At 39.0% G+C, this 17,930-nt stretch overlaps 1 protein-coding gene across 3 annotated transcripts in view; it reads right to left on the bottom strand.

The window, feature by feature from the left end:
• The window catches only part of LOC112055609 (microtubule-associated protein 4), a 129,914-nt gene that overhangs the window by 83,793 nt on the left and 28,191 nt on the right, over positions 1-17,930 (bottom strand). For 2 of the 3 annotated variants that reach the window (XM_052881531.1, XM_052881530.1), the window contains exons 5-7: positions 17,714-17,857; positions 16,095-16,188; positions 7,617-7,781 (exon numbers count right to left, since the gene is read on the bottom strand). In XM_052881531.1, coding sequence (XP_052737491.1) covers positions 7,617-7,781; positions 16,095-16,188; positions 17,714-17,857 — 403 coding nt within the window. Of the gene's footprint in view, positions 1-7,395; positions 7,588-7,616; positions 7,782-16,094; positions 16,189-17,713; positions 17,858-17,930 lie in introns of those variants that run through there. The other variant, XM_052881532.1, reaches the window with a different exon arrangement.

Raw genomic sequence — 17,930 nt, 5'->3', positions numbered from 1 at the left:
TAACGGGCAAGTTTTCGATATAGTCTACATCTACGCTCCGTATTATTTTCTTAGTAAATGATAAAATTGTCGATTCTTAATTCTACATATCTCTTACAAAACATGCTGCGAATTCGATAGCATTGTGAAAGTATTTGAGAAAGAGACATGCATAGTTCAAATGACAAGGAAGTAATGTCCAACAATTCCCTGTATACAAAACGTAGGAAGCACCTTTGGGATTTTATTACATACACATGCAAGTAGGCTTGTGTCTATTCTTCAAACTGAGTTTTTGATGCTGTGCGTATTTAGCAAGTGGAAATGAGGTTAAATATTGGTTCGGCTTCAGTATTAACAACAGAGCATGGTGCTTTTATGATCCTTTGTATTTCATTAAGTAGACAATTGTTGATATTTCTTCCAAAACAGGAGTGTGGTACGATGTTCCATATAGATTAAGAAAAACACGAGGTTATTCGAGAGAACGGTAGGAGATAACCTCAGATTAACCTCTGTACGTTTCTGGTGCCACCATTTTCTCCCACTGAAAAAGGTGGTGAAAAAGGTGGCTAAAAAGACCGCTTGAAATGAAGTCTATCTCAAAATACTTTAGGTTTTCTGGATGCATTAAACTTTAAAGCATACATAATACCCTTGATGGGCCTCGAGCCCCTGAAAAAGGATTCATTTAGAATCCTTTGTTTTAATAGAAATTTTTATGTTACCGCTTATGCGTTTTTCTACATTTGCTAGGTGACGGAGGGTATCATAATATGTTTTACCTTTTCGTTTGTTTCTAAGTTTTATGAAACCTGGAGTATGGTTATAAATTTTGCAAATAATAAACTGTATACATCCAGTAATACCTTTAGAAAACTTTGATGTATTCGGAAAAATAAGTTTCCTGCCTTTAACCTCTATACCAAAATGTACATGATGTTTTAATCTGAAGCTTTCGTTCATCAGATTTTTACGCCATTGTTACAAAGTAATTAATTCACCCATTGGTTACAAATCTAGTTGGCCTATTCACTATTTTGGTCTTTATTATCAACCTATATCAATTGGAAAAATGTCATTTACCTACTGTGGGATATTCACGAGTAAGCAATAAATGACATTTTTACATAGAAACTCAATTTTGTATATGTCAACTAGCAAACGTAAAAGATAGTGAGTCAGCCTGCAAGGGCTTTAGGACATTAGTCTCTTGTACATTGCTGATAAACAAGCCGCGAGAGTGGATTATAATGATCATACAGGCAAGGCTGCGCAAGCGTTCCAAGCGATGGAATCTTAACATTTTTCATGCATTACCCTCGCGAGGGGTGGCGATCACACACACGACATCGACACGGGTATTTGAATAATTTATATAGATAGATAAGATATTCGTATCCATACATCGTTGATAAACACCCTGCGAGGGTGGATTGTATTGATCATGCAAGCAAGGCTGTGCATGAACGTGTGCGCATTACAGATATGTATATTCCGTGTTGTATGTTCCACGCGATGGAACATTACTCTTCATGCATACGCCCGCGACGGTGGCGATCAAGGACACAGGTATTTGAATAATTTATATAAAGAGATAAACACCCCGCGAGGGTGGGTTGTAACTATCATGCAAGCATGGCTGTGCATGAGCGTTTGCGCATTGTATGTATATTCCGTGTTGTGTATTCTACGTGATGAAATTTCAACACTTTTCGTGCCTTGCCCTTGCGAGGGGCGGCGATCCTCAGTATTTGACTGGAAATACGTCTAGGAATGTTAACACTTTCTATAACCTCGTCTCCATGAGGGGCGGTAATCTATTAGTCCGGTATTTGACTGTGCAAATACGTCTAGGAATATTTAAACTTTCTATACCTTACTCAGTAAGGTGGTTTTGCAAATACGTCCAGGAACGTTAAAAAACTGTGTATACCTTGCCCCCGCGAGGGGCGGTAATCTATTAGACCTATATTTGACTGCAAATGTGTCCAGCGACGTTAACAGTGTCTACGCCTTGCCCCTGCGTGGGGTGGCGATTTATAAGGCCAGTAATTTACATCCAATCAAAATTCCTGTGCTAAATTCTGGCGGGATTTGTGAACCTTTTTTCAATGCCGGTTTGAATTGAAGTAACAATATGTTTGAGTAACTTCCAAAAACTCTTTGTCTAACTTGTCTTCGAGCATTCGTAATTTACGTACTCCTTTGAAACGAAAGCCACTGGCCACGCGTTCGTTTTGTAGTATATATGTTAGACAACAGTCTATTGCTAGAACGTTCACTTTGGTTTCTGAGTTCACATTTTTAGGAAGCCTGCTGGGCCCCGCCACTTTTAATACTATTTTAACTGTTGAAAAATCACTACAAAGAAAATATTATTATATACATGCAAGTACGAAAACATTTGCAAAAAAGCAAGACTTTCAAACACATGAAGTAGTGATCCGAACGGAAAAACCGTTAAAATAATGATCACGTACTATTTTCAAATGAAATTTGAAATTTTACATTTACATTTTACATAATTTTACGTTAATTACATTAACGTTGTATGTAACAACGTAATAATTACAACGTAATAAAATATAAAGTACTCACAGCGAATTCACTTCACTTATTACACTTTATCTTGCAATGTCGGGTACCAACTGATTGCAAGATGTTGCTTCGACGGTAAACAAAACGCCAAAGAGCTAAAGTCGCGCTCAGCGATTTACGAAACTTCCCGAGCCCGACACCGCCAGGTGGCGCCACATAGCCAGACGTGACGTCAATAAAAGTACGAAAACTGGTATGAAATCGACGGAAACGGAAATGCTACTCTCAATATAAAGCTTCCAGTTACGGTCAATATTTTAATAGATAGATATTAGTTTCTCTTTGTCTTTAGCCTTCTTACTGTGCATTCATGTTCATTCTTGCGGTCTGCTAATCACAAAGCTTACTTTTTTAAAAAATATAACTTCCTGTGATTGGTAGGACGCAGCATTTTGAAAAATTACTCCTTTTAAACTTGTCGTATCAATTCGCACTATTAAAACAGATGTTCCTCTGTGTTACCTGGGTTTTACCCTGTAATAGACGTTCCAACATTACATATTTATGGATAAAAATTAGCAAACAAAAACCACAGCCTAGAACAATAGATCCGTCGCAATGTATCCTGTAGTGTTCATTAACAAAATAGTACCCCCTAACTACGGTGGTTTAACATTCGAAATTAGTCTCAAAAACCTTTAATAATCACTGTAACACCACAATCCTGGCGAGACAATGGCGAAAGTGGCACACAACTCCCCCTCAATGCAAGTGCCACAATGAAAAACCCTTACATTTATGTGACAACAAAACTGTTGAGCAACATGAAAGCTTTTCGCCTTGAGCGCTGCGATCCATTAAAGACACTTTACAGAGACTTGAAGGGCGCCCAAGTTGCGCCAACCACAACAGTGAGGCAAGGACTAAACGACTCTACATTGCTCTACGTGCTTCTTCGCTGACACGTACGTGTTTTCTGAACAAGAAAACTGTTGTTCATTTGACAGCATTAAATACTTAAAACTTTGTTTTATTCCTGTTAAGTTTATTTTTAATATGACCTACTATAAACTTCTTATTATAAGCGACAAATCGTTTATAATAAGACATCTGTTCAATCAGTTATTATATTTTATATCATAGAAATAAAAATATATATCTATTTTTATATTCTGCAGGATTTTTCGGCAAAGTGTCAATAACGAACTACCCGACTCGCCGCAGTTTCAATCTCGTTGCCATTTCCGTGGGTATACGGGGATATAATATAGTTTATGACACTTACAAACAACGTAAATTTCGGAAAAATCGGTTCAGTAAATCCAGATATTACCCCCTACAGGCAAAAACATCTAGTTTAGTACAAGATATACATCAAATCTAAGCTTGTTCTCCTCAGCAAATGACAGACAATTTTTTACGTGAATTTTGGTGCGATACTAGTCCCTCCATAATTCGTCTGAGATTAGTATATAAGTGTAGATAATTATCATTGTACGGGAGTTTACTGTAGCTAAATAAACACAGACAAGTCTGCGAAATCGGTCAATCGATACATCTTCAAAAGTGAAATTCGGTCACCTAAAAACATTCCTTTGTATAGACGCGTACAAGGGCTTAGGCAGCCGTCCCCTGTCCCGTCTCAAGTTTCCGCTAAGTACAAACGTCACAAAACGTTAGGACCCTCTCCGTCCACACTTGTAAAGTATTCCTGTTATACTTCTACGTATAGACGAAGATATATGAGCATAACCCTTTATTAGTAGAACGTTGACGTAATGTATTGCCTACGGGTAGTATAAACGGAGTATATACTACCCGTATATACTATCTATCGCTATCGGCTATCGCTATTGATTGATTGTATTAATGATCGTTCCCGTAGGAATATGGGGATAATATAGCCTATATAGCCTACCTAGATAAATGGGCTATCTAACACTGAAAGAATTTTTCAAATCGGACCAGTATTTCCCGAGATTAGCACGTCTAATCAAACAAACAAACAAACTCTTCAGTTTTATAATATTAGTATAGATATAGATTATTGAAAACAGTTGTAATCTACCTCGGACTATCTGTCTGTCTCGGACCGTGAACTTAAACTACAAGTTCATGTGTTCGTAGTGTAAACGTTTAGTTATGTAACTTTCTTATCGGGAACCTAATGCGGTTAATTCTATATATAGAAATGACATAAGTGAATTGGCACTTAGGAGCGTGCTTGAGCTTGACTCAACATTAAAACGTCTACTTTAATATAGGTAATTATTATTAAGAGTGTGCAATATATAATTAGGTGGTTACAAATGATATTCAAAGTGTTAGCTTCGTTATGACTATACAAAATACACAATTTGTAAAACTTTTGTCGATAGTTTATTTTCTTGAAAAATACATGTTTTGCTCACATTTTGCTTTCAATCTCAGGAAAAGCAAACTTATTTTCTTAAATTTTTGTTTTGTAATTAAATGTTCGTTATGTTGTTTGATTTACTTGCAATTAGGTAAAAATGGTTTTGGCGCTCACGTCATAAAATTTGCATCAATCGCTCCGTGCTTTTCAGTCACGTGAAAGTCATAATTCGGCGTCTCGCTTGTGCTTCGAATTTTATCCATATCGTACCGACGTGCTGCGCGCTCTTAACTACCATACGCTCGCTACTGCCGCGTGAAATTTAGTTTTGGCAAATCCCACAGGAACTTTGAACTATTTTCGTAAAATAAAGCCTATATTATGTTGGTCAATAACCTCCTCCATCTTTCTAGTGAAAGTCCCATTAAAGACGGTTCAGCCGTTCCAGAAATTAGTCCGGATAAACAGACTGGCGAAAATTTTAAAAATTTTCTTTTGTGTTTTAGTTTCGTATGAACTTATGGAAAAACAGTTATTTTGAAATCACAGACCCAAGCCCGATCACATTTCATTTGTATTTTATACTAATATTATAAAGCTGATGAGTTTGTATGTTTGGTTGAACGCGCTAATCTCAGGAACTGCTGGTCCGATTTGAAACATTCTTTCAGTTAAATAGCCCGTTTATCGAGGAAGGCTATAGGCTACATTTTATTCCCATATTCCGACGGGAACGCGATCCACGCAGGTAAAAAAGCGCGGCGTCTACTAGTGTATTAATATCACGATGCATTCGACAATTTACAAGCAAACTGTTGTTTCACGGCCATTCGAAGACAGGTGTTATTACTCGACACAGTAAAAGAAATAAAAGTGATGACTAAAGTAAGTTTACGTACACGTATGTAAGTATAATACAGTGAATTCGTATATGTTTTGCTATATTGTCGGTTTTACGGTTTGTTTTTAACCAACAGAAGAGAAAAAAGACATGTATAACAGTAGCAAAGGCTAAAATTATCTCGTAGGTAACCCTTTCATGTGGTTTTTTACTCTGAATGTGTTTTTGGCCGAGCATGTCAAATTATTTGCGTCCGTAAAACTCGTGGATTTTTAAAAGCTAACCCGGTAGGAATCGGGTTGTTAGGAACCATCGCCTCTGATGTATAACCATATAGACCTATCCGTTATAGTATCATCATATACGTAGGTTTGGTCTATGGGTTGTATGAACAATTTGTATGGTGCCTACCCTGGCTTAAAACCTTGTGCACACTGCAAGCCAATGATGTGTAGAAGTCGGGCGCCGCTTAGTCGCGCCTCCTTAGGGAACGCCGGCACTAAGAATGCAAGACGGATTAACAGCGGAAGTGGACACTTCGTCCGTTCTGCAGCATTAAAGCTTTTATCCGACCGCCGATAGAGTTGCGTTTTTCTAGCGTGTGTTTTGCAGATATTTCATAAACTATAATATAGGCAGGTATATAGTTTGAAGAGTCGATAGATGTTGGGGTCCCAAGAATGGCGACCCCGCACTAGAAAGCGCTGTGTTGGTCGACCCTCCACCAGGTGGACTGACGGCATCAAGCGAGTCGCAGGGATTCGCTGAATGCGGGATTGTGTTTTGATTATTTGGTGTGTGTGTTGATTATTTGGAATCCCCTATAAAAGGCCTATGACCTGCAGTGGACGTCCGTCGGCTGATATTACGATGATGATGATATCCTGGATTTTCTATTATATCTACGCAGTTGTATTTCAATTTATACATTAGATATATTCTCTGCTGGATATACGATTATTGTATGGATATCCACTCGACTCGTTGAGCTATGTCTAGACCTACAGCCCCTGTAGATATTCTGTAAAGTTACTATACTGGTGACATCCACAGTTTAATTTTGGCGTCCTATAAACATAAAGTTCAAATTCGAATACGGCGGAACGTTCGTCGACGAATTTAAAATAACAGAATCGCATGCAATGAAGTAACGATGTTTTGTATAAGTGACAAGTGTGAATTTTGATTTCACCTCTATCTTTCTCATTATATATTATCGTGATATACAGAGACGTAGGTTATTTCGAGAACGAAACTCACCAGGATCGCTCATGAGCTTCTTGTAGACGAACAAGGCGATGGCGTCCTCACTGAGCATGTACTACAGACCGTCGCACGCCACCACCACGAAGTCCTCGTCACCATACACTTCCACCACCACTAACTCTAGCCGCGCGGTCACGTAAAGCTTCAACCGTTCTCTCATTCTATAGTATCGTGTTAGACAGAGACAAAGGTTAATTCGATAGCAAAACTCACCGGGATCGCTCATGAGCTGCTTGTAGACGGACAAGGCGACGGCGTCCTCACTCAGCACGTCCCACAGCCCATTCCTCGTCACCGTCCAGTTCCACAACCACCATCTTCGGGCGCGCGGTCACGTAAAGCTTCGACCGTTCTCTCATTCTATAGTATCGTGTTAGACAGAGAGACAGGTTAATTCGATACCAAAACTCACCAGGATCGCTCATGAGCTGCTTGTAGACGGACAAGGCGACGGCGTCCTCACTCAGCACGTCCCACAGCCCGTCACACGCCACCACCACGAAGTCCTCGTCACCGTCCAGTTCCACCACCACTAACTCTAGCCGCGCGGTCATGTAAAGCTTCGACCGATCTCTCATTCTATAGTATCGTGTTAGACAGAGAGACACAGGTTAATTCGAGAAAGAAACTCACCGGGATCGCTCATGAGCTGCTTGTAGACGGACAAGGCGACGGCGTCCTCACTCAGCACGTCCCACAGCCCGTCGCACGCCACCACCACGAAGTCCTCGTCACCGTCCAGTTCCACCACCACCATCTCCGGGCGCGCCGTCACGTAGGGCTTGTATTGCGCGTCACCTGCGAAGTAAACTTACGTTAAATAACCAAGGATAAAGCTGTTTTATTAAGGCTAAAACCTAACCTAACCTAACCTATATTTGGTAATCGTAAACGGCAAAACAACTCACACATTTCTCAAGTATAGACTTTTTAGAAGAACTTTGTAAGGATAAGGATAGATAGTGAATAGTCTGTCACCGGTTCGGAAAGCAAACATAAAGAGAGCCAGCAAGAACTCTTTAAAATAAATGTAATTTAAAGTTACAGTTGAGGTAACGTTTGTGTGCAAAAGTAAGAAGAGCCGCTTGTTTCCAAGAATATTTGTTACACATGAAACAGGAATCAAGAGAAAATACATACGAAATTAAACGCAATATGTTTCGGTGTTTCGATTTGTCACATCTTTACCGTGTTTAAGTAGATATGTAAGCTTACTGTTTACTGTTGCTTAATTATTAGTTATACAATTTAACAGCCACATTGTCCTACAAATTGCGTGGTACATTATCTCGTTCCGACGCTCTGAAATTTTCATTTCCTGGTAACTCAGTTAGCTACCAGAATCAAGAATTTTCGTAAATACAAAAGTTGATCGTCTCATCGAGATGAAGCTACATACGATAAATTAGCTTGTTAGTAATCATTTGTACAAAATGTTCTAGGGATCCCTGACCAATTGTGCTGAGGTGCTAAATAAAAATAATTGACATATTATTACGAAGAATCTTTATCGTCCTCAATTGTTTCGGCAAAAAGTTAAGCAAAACAAACCAAATTCAATTCAAACAAAGTCGCGGCCATCCGCTGCTCGTGAATAAATTAAACAATTAATAAATCCTGTGAAAAGCAATCCCAAAATCCTCTCGTAATCTAATCTAGCATGAAATTCGAATGTACAACTTCGGCGGACAAATTCAAGGGGACAAGCAGGGTGAAAGTGCGGGCTGTAATCTCTCGTGGAACGCCGAACCAATGGGCCCCGGTGCAAGGGGCGAAGGCCCGAGCCGAGCTGTGAAGAAAATGTCAACACTACACTTCCATTGTTGTAGGCATCATTGACTCATATAGCCCATAATGATGGGGAATTAGCTCATTGTCGATATTTCGGGTATCGATAAAAATTAAGACGTGGCTGAGTTTATCCTTCATAACAAATTGAAATACATTTTATGTAAACTAATATTATAAAGACGGCCGCGTGGCGCAGTGGGTAGTGACCCTGCTTTCTGCATCCATGGCCGTGGGTTCGATTCCCACAACTGGAAAATATTCGTGTGATGAACATGAGTTTTTTCCAGTGTCTGTGTGTATTTGTACATTATATAAGTATTTATATGTAGTATATAAATGTATATGAATATTATAATATCAACTATCTTAGTACCCATAACACAAGCTGCTCTGTATGCTTACTTTGGGGCTAGATAGTGATGTGTATTGTTTAAGTATATTTATTATTATTATTATAAAGAGGTAAAGTTTGCAGTGTTGTAGGCGATAATCTCAAAATCTACTGAATCGATTTTCAAAATTCTTTTACCAATAGAAAGCCACGTTATTTGTAAGTGTCATAGACAATATTTTATCCATGTATCTTTACAGGAACGAAAACTACGCGGGAAAAACCGGTTAGTTTAATATAAACCTGAAAGTTCATTATTAATCGATCGATTTTTTTTTGCATTATTGTGCTTTTAAATACTTAATAATGTTTTGCTAATCCGTTAAGTAGGTATTATTATAGTATGTTATACAGTATACGCTGTATTTAATGACACAACAGGAAAAGTTAGGTACTTGTACCAGGAATAGTGACTAAAGTGAAGTGTTTGTTTTATATTTACCACAAGGTTATTTGTATAATTATTTAGTCATTTTAGTACCGTGCTTTACACTAATATAATAAAAGCGAAAGTTTGTGTGTGTGTGTGTAAGTACGTATTTTTCACCTTTACACTGTGCCTGCTAAGCCAATGTGGCTGAAATTTAGAATGGAAATGGATTTTACTCCGAGTTAACACATGGCTACTTTTTATTCAGGAAAAATGGGATTTGTGATAAACAAAATTTCACGCGAACGGAGTCGCGGGCGACCGCTAGTTGTAAATATTATGTACAAAAGGACAACGTAGAAAAGACGATAGTAGACGATAAATTTGATTAAAAAATAAGCTTTTAAATCAAATTTAACAATTAGATATAGAGTTTGTTAAATTTGTACATAGTTAAATCTAGGCGATAAATTTGAATAAAAAATAAGCTTTTAAATCAAATTTAACAACTAGATATAGTTACCTTTCAAATAATATTTAATAAAAATACATATTTTTTAAATAAATTAGGTAAAAACTCGATGTGCAATGTTTATTTAACATACCATATGTATGTTAAATAAACATTGCACATCGAGTTATATACATCGTATATTTCAAATCCTTGCACACTGGAATTTGTTATGAAAGCATCGCTAACTAATAGATATTATCCTAGTTTAATACATCATTGTTGTAAGGGAGACGGTACAGCGTGATCGGCATACCAAGATAGTCCCGTGCCGAGAGAATTAATTACTGCAACCGCGCCTGATAAGCTTACATTGCAACAATTAGGATTAGGGTTCTCATATTATTCATAATTCCCAGGCGCCAAAGAAGACTTTACTGCATAAAAAATATTCAATAGTTCCGGAGAAAAATTTACATATACAAAAAAATGGTTATTGGTGTCCTGCTCCTTCGTTCATCGACCTTCCTCAACTCTCCACTTAATAAATTAATAATTATACGTAGAAATATAGTACATTACTGCAGCGGCCGGCAAGAGAGGCATTGATGGACGAACGTGTGAATGTGGGCCGAGGCGAAGCCGAGGCACACGATTTATCTCGAAGAAGGTTATCAAAATAATGCTCACTTTTCCAAGAATGTTTGAGAAAATGATTTTTTACTGTCTGTCTTGATTATACTCGTAGCATAGCTTGATAACTTAGCAATTGAGTCTCAATAGCTCTCGGAGTAAAGGACCAAGCCAGGAAGTCTTTGGACGACTGTCGATTGCACTCTTAGACATGATAGCATGGTGGATATGACCTCTTCGATGCAGAAAACGCAGGTTTGAATCCAGTCCGGGGCATGCACCTCCAACTTTTCAGTTATGTACACTTTAAGAAATTAAATATCACGTCTCTCAAACGGTGAAGGAAAAATATCGTGAGGAAACCAGCATATCTGTTTTCTTAATTCTCTACGTGTATAAAGTCTGCCAATCTGCATTTGACCAGTGTGGTGGACTAAGGCCTTACCACTCTCATTCTGAGAGGAGACTCGTGGTCAACAGGGAGCCAAATATGGGTTGTTAATAATGATAATTTAATTTTTTAAAAAAAGTTGCAGATTTTCGTATTTCTTTGATCCATATTTTTTTTTAATTTTTTTAAACTTATTTCGTGGTTGTTCATTATAAATATTATTTATTTAAACGGGACTCTCCCGTCCCGTCCCGTCGTGACCACGATCCATGCAACTGGGTCGAAATATCGACATTAAAATCTCGTCGTTTTATCGTGGTATGTACCCGTTTAAATAATTAATATCCATAAAATTTGTTTGATCAATCCCTAACTATGCTACTAACTAATCCCTAACTAACAAGTACAGTGTGTCCTTAAAAAAAACTAAATCAAAAAAAAAACTTATCTTCAAATTATCGACAATCGATGCATGTATCAGTGTGTACACTGCCCAACCCTACGCAAGTGCAGCGTGCGCTAAGTGATCGATATAGTTCCGTGCAGGGTCGGCAAGGGACCAGCGGCGGGGGCCCGGCCCTACGGCGCCCGACGCGCGCACCTTACCGCGATTAAGTCGTAAATTAAACCAGACATCCTTTGTTTACGATATGCACTTTTGTGACATTCATATGAAAATGTGTCTCATTCACCTTTTAGACCTGTGGTATGAAAGCACGTCTACAAATGAAAGACAAATGAAAGTACGTCTAAAGTCTTCAAGTATTTAGACATAATAGAAGCTAATTTAAAGACGACTAATTCTACGTAACAAGGCTTACGTTTTTTTATTTATAAGTTCTAAATTGCAACGAATTGGAAGCCCTGGGAAATTTTCAACCCCATAAAAATACTAAATTGCAACGAGTTTCATGTCTTGGGACATTTCCGCGTTTAATTTTTAGCAATCACTATAATCACATTAATTAACCCCATTTCATGTCTTGGGACATTTCCGCGTCTATTTTTTAGCAATCACTCATTAATTACCTCACTAACCCCACCGCGTTAGTGAGTTAATTGAGAGAAATTAAAGAGATTTTTAATTGAACTGTTCTATTTTATACACAATCAATAACATAATAATCTTTTCAAATAGGTCCTGAAAGATAATACTCCAGAAAAACAGAACAAATGGACCATAGAAAAAGAATTTTTAATTATGAACACCAATTTAATAATTTCATTGGTTGTAACCAGACTGTTACTGAAATAGAAACAACTTAATTAAACGTAAATTATTATGATTAACATATTAACACTTTATTTATTTAATGATGACAAATTGAGATACCAAAATGCAAATTACACCGCAGCGTTGACGTATTCATTTGCAGAAGATATAAGCGGCAGATCTTTATAAATGGCCGCGATATATCAACAGTGAATGATTTGGCGTTTTGTCGTTCACTCATCATTCACCCAACCCTAATTCTAATGGCAGACACACGAGGGAATGGACTTCTATTTGCAGACAATAGTGTCAAATTCGTTAGTACGCTAATCCTAAATTACTTGTATACGGACAGGATTATAACATTTTCATAACCCATGTCTTTACGTCAGAAGAAAAATTCTTTTCTCTGCTATCTCACCTGATAGTTGACACACTCGTCTCAACGCAGCGTGATTTGGCATTAAATCCATCGATGCACAATCAGCGACCAAAAAAACGTCTTCACTCAATGAGTGCCAAACACAACTTCTTGGCACTCAATTCAAGTAGTCGCATTTGCAAATTGAACCTTAAACTCAACGCTTAAAGTTCAATTTGCTCTGAATTTGGGATTTTATTGAACATTGGATTCACCGCGTTATTTAAAGGTATAATTTTCATTACCAATAATTCTAAAATTCGTCCTTTTATTATAAGAGGTCAATGAATAAATCATTTATTATTCGAGACTAATTTTATTGGCCGACAAACTAGGGAATAAATAGCCTCCTAGTTTGCAGGACAAAGTAGTCATTAGACTACACACACACACACTAATCCTGAGGTATACTGATAGGCTTATATTTATTTTGTTTCACGAGACGCTTTTGACACTGTCACCTGACTGAACGCCGAGTGATTTGGCATTTTGTCGTTCTATTACTGAGCCAACCCTAATTTTAATGGCAGACACGCGACGAAATGGGCTTCCATTATGCAGACAATAGTGTCAAATTCGCTATTATACTGATCCTAAATTATACTGACACGCTTATTGCATTTTTTTCAATTCACAATCATCTACTATATCAATGTTCACAACAAACAATTTGACTCCAATCTCATCTGAAATAACCAATCATATGTATAAAATTCTCTAGTCTAGTACTCTCTCTCTATAGTCGTTGCTTCATTACTGAAGATCGTGGTCCTGTTAAGATCCCAGCCTCCTGCGGGTCCACGCCTTCCATCGGCTTCTGTTGGTGGCCATCGCTGCTATAGTGTAGAACTTCGTCCCTTTATTCTCCTTCAGCTGGTCAGCCCATCGTGCTGGTGAGCGGCCCCTCGGTCTTTTCCCGTCAGTGATGCCTGTTAATATTAATTTCTCCAAACTCCAAACTGTACACTTACACTGTAGTCTAACTGTAGTCTAGTACACTTTAAACTATAGTGACACGCTTATTGTATTTTTTCATCTTACTCATATTGTAAACGCGAAAGTTTGTATGGATGTTTGTTACTCTTTAACGCCGCATAATAAGCCGATTTATTGAAAACAGATAACACCATGAATAAACATACAGGTTACTTTTATCGTGGAAAAGTTAAATTGCGTACAGATACATACCTTTTTTTCGCGAGTTTCACTGAAATCTCATTTGCAATACTCGTATCAACGCAGCTGATTTTGCAGCTTTATATTGTTCACTCATTCACGATTAACCCTAATTGTGATGGCATACAAAATAGGGAATAAGCTTCTATTTTGACGAAAAAGGTGTCCTTTTGTTAGTGCTCTAATCCTATTTACAGTCAGTAGTTAGATAAGTATACTGTCAGTATCTATATACATATAAAAATCAATGCCATTTTAGGAGTAGGGTAGGGATAGGGAAAAAGTGCACTAAGTCAAAGCGAAACTTGACCAGGTCCGCTAGTACTTGTAACAATTTTCATTCATTCCCAATTTCTGCTTAAACTCACAGAGTTGTACAAGCTGTACTTACGGAGGTAATTTCGAAAATTAGAAAACATCCCCATGGACTTAAACCTCAAAGGGTGGGTAAACCACTATAATAATATAATGAAAATTTCATAACAGTGTAGAATTGGTGCGTGCAAGTATTTATAGAAATAGGTTTAATCGGACGTTTTATTGTTATGAGCTTAACAAGAACAACAAGGGTGCCCAGTCAGTCGGGCAAGTCATAAATCAAAGGCGTGCGCGCCAATTTGCACTTTGATATTTATATTACCACTAAATGGCGACCTCTGATCCTCTTATTTTTATTACTAACTGTGGCCTGCGGTTTCATCTGCATTGATTCACGTGAGCATACTTATTTACCTCAGAATTTGTATTAGACATATCATCATCATCATAATATCAGCCGATGGACTTCCACTGCTGGACATAGTTCTTTCGTAGGGACTTCCAAACATCACGATACTGAGCCGCCTGCATCCAACGATTCCCTGCGACTCGCTTGATATCGTCAGTCCACCTGATAGGGAGTCGACCAACGCTGCGCTTTGTAGTGCGGGGTCGCCATTCCAGCATTCGACTTATATCACACTCAAATTCACCAACAAAATTGTCTATCGTTGTTTGAGGGGGACGAGGTAAACTCAGATATCGAAAATATTAAACACCAATAAATATATCATGTGTCATTACACAACACACAACTATAAATTTTAAATCGTAATACACACACGTGTAATTTTAACACAATAAAACATCGATTTAATGCAGTTTCTATAAATGCAGTTTGTATGAACACGTTAGATCATGATCATACATTTTTGACAGAGAGGTAACGTCTGGCGAGACAGGTCCTATAGAAGGTAATTAGTCTGAGATCTAGATCCATTAAGCTGTGTTGTATGTCTAGCATACGACCAAAGACATCCCTCATGAAGAGAAATTTACAAAAACTCTTTTGTCCCAATGCAATGAAAGAATGTGTAGATAGTGTTAGTTACACTAACTTGTAACTCCAGTGGCAAACGGGGTTTAAATTATAACTCTACAACAATAGGGTAGTTGACTCATATCAAATTTAATATAAACAATATTAATTTCGTGTAGTACATGGAATAAGGGTCCGAAATATATCAATTAATAAAAGTTAAGGATTTCTTATAAAACTTAATTTAAAAATTATGTATGTATTTATTAAATTTTTCCAATCGTCATAAACATAATGTTTTCGTGACGTCACAATGTTACTTGTTGTATCATCAAACTAATTGTCAACTATTATTTTTGTCAAACGCTTCGCACGTTTGGTAAAGAATTTGTCATAACACAGCCAAGAACCCATGATTACATGATAATCACTGACGAGACACTTTAACATTATCAATTAGTTAATTAGACTAGTTGACATATTTTTTAAATGGTCTTAAATTGTTCATTATCATAAAAAAAATATCATATTTTTTGTGACGTGAACATATGAAAATATCAAGTTTTAAATATTTTTTTGACAGTGCGAGCCAAAACGCTGTCGGCCATGATGGTCTATATTTCACTGTTTCATGACGTCATGTGAACAAAACCTTTACCAAACGGAGCGTTTGACAAAAATATTAGCTAACTATATTCAAACTATAATTAGTTTGAAGTTTTGTACATCAAGTAACATTATGACGTCACAAAATGGACGACAACGCTTGTGACGTTCATCGTAAATTTGAAAATATACATGAATTTTAAATTATTAAATTAAATTTTTGAAATCCTTAACTTTTATTAATTAATATCGATATATTTCGGACCCTTATCCCATGTACTATGAGAAATGAATATTGTTTATTTTAAATTTCATATATGAGTCAACTACCCTGTCACACAACCAGGAAATAAATAAAGGTCGCCACTCACCTATGGCACGTGAGACAGCTAACTGTCCGTTGACTCGCCAGGTGCCCCAGAACATTACTGTGCCCCCTGACGATTCTATTCGTTCTTTTTCATCCTGCAATAAAAATAATTATAGAGAAACACTTCAAATAAATGCAAATAATATTAATCTTTACCATTTGAGACAACGGTGAAGGAAAAGCATCGTGAGTAAACCCGCATACCAGAGAATTTCTGAGGAGACTCCAGCTCATCAGTGAGCCGAATCTGGGTTGATAATGATGAAATATTAATCTACAGTTATATCAAGGGGTAAAATTGTGAGGTTGTAATCTAAGTCTCTGGGTTGTACTGAACCGATTTTGAATTTTTTTTTATAAGTAGAAAGCCACATTACTTGTGAGTGTGTATTTTATCCTCGTATTCCCACCGGAATGGAAATAGACTTAAATAGACTTCGTACTATTTAATATCGCGCTGCATTAAGTTTTAAATTCAAATACACTTTCCGGACTAAATAAAAAAAAATGTTTACTGACTTCGTTGTAAAAAAAAAATTGTTTTATTCTGATCTTTTATTTTGTAAGGTTACTATTTGTTCATAGGAGTTTTTTAAACTCTCGTGTTGTTTATACTTACTTACTCACTTATATTTTAAAAACTACTTATAATCGGCTATTATAGACGCCAGCGAGTCGCCCGCCCAGTCCGCCTCCGCCACCGGCAGCGCCTGATGCTCTCTACATAATGAAGCTGATGCTGCCACTCACGGGTCGGTCCGGTTTGTGCGGGTTGACGAGCTGCATGAGCCGCATGCGCTTGGCGAGCAGCGCCAGCGAGTCGCCCGCCCAGGCCGCCACCGCCACCGGCAGCGCCTGATGCTCTCTACATAATGAAGCTGATGCTGCCAGTCACGGGTCGGTCCGGTTTGTGCGGGTTGACGAGCTGCATGAGCCGCATGCGCTTGGCGAGCAGCGCCAGCGAGTCGCCCGCCCAGGCCGCCACCGCCACCGGCAGCGCCTGATGCTCTCTACATAATGAAGCTGATGCTGCCAGTCACGGGTCGGTCCGGTTTGTGCGGGTTGACGAGCTGCATGAGCCGCATGCGCTTGGCGAGCAGCGCCAGCGAGTCGCCCGCCCAGGCCGCCACCGCCACCGGCAGCGCCTGATGCTCTCTACATAATGAAGCTGATGCTGCCACTCACGGGTCGGTCCGGTTTGTGCGGGTTGACGAGCTGCATGAGCCGCATGCGCTTGGCGAGCAGCGCCAGCGAGTCGCCCGCCCAGGCCGCCACCGCCACCGACAGCGCCTGATGCTCTCTACATAATGAAGCTGATGCTGCCACTCACGGGTCGGTCCGGTTTGTGCGGGTTGACGAGCTGCATGAGCCGCATGCGCTTGGCGAGCAGCGCCAGCGAGTCGCCCGCCCAGGCCGCCACCGCCACCGGCAGCGCCTGATGCTCTCTACATAATGAAGCTGATGCTGCCACTCACGGGTCGGTCCGGTTTGTGCGGGTTGACGAGCTGCATGAGCCGCATGCGCTTGGCGAGCAGCGCCAGCGAGTCGCCCGCCCAGGCCGCCACCGCCACCGGCAGCGCCTGATGCTCTCTACATAATGAAGCTGATGCTGCCACTCACGGGTCGGTCCGGTTTGTGCGGGTTGACGAGCTGCATGAGCCGCATGCGCTTGGCGAGCAGCGCCAGCGAATCGCCCGCCCAGGCCGCCACCAGCCGCCGCCCGCGCACCGCCACCGACACCGCAGTGCTGCCGCCTGATGCTCTCTAAACATTTACAACATTATTTTTCAAGTACAGTATAACATAATAAATTAAAATTAAAAATCTAGTATAAACT

The sequence above is a fragment of the Bicyclus anynana genome, chromosome 5 (assembly GCF_947172395.1).
Source record: "Bicyclus anynana chromosome 5, ilBicAnyn1.1, whole genome shotgun sequence".
Taxonomy (NCBI): Eukaryota; Metazoa; Arthropoda; class Insecta; order Lepidoptera; family Nymphalidae; genus Bicyclus; species Bicyclus anynana.
This window is presented reverse-complemented; position numbering and strand designations above follow the sequence as displayed.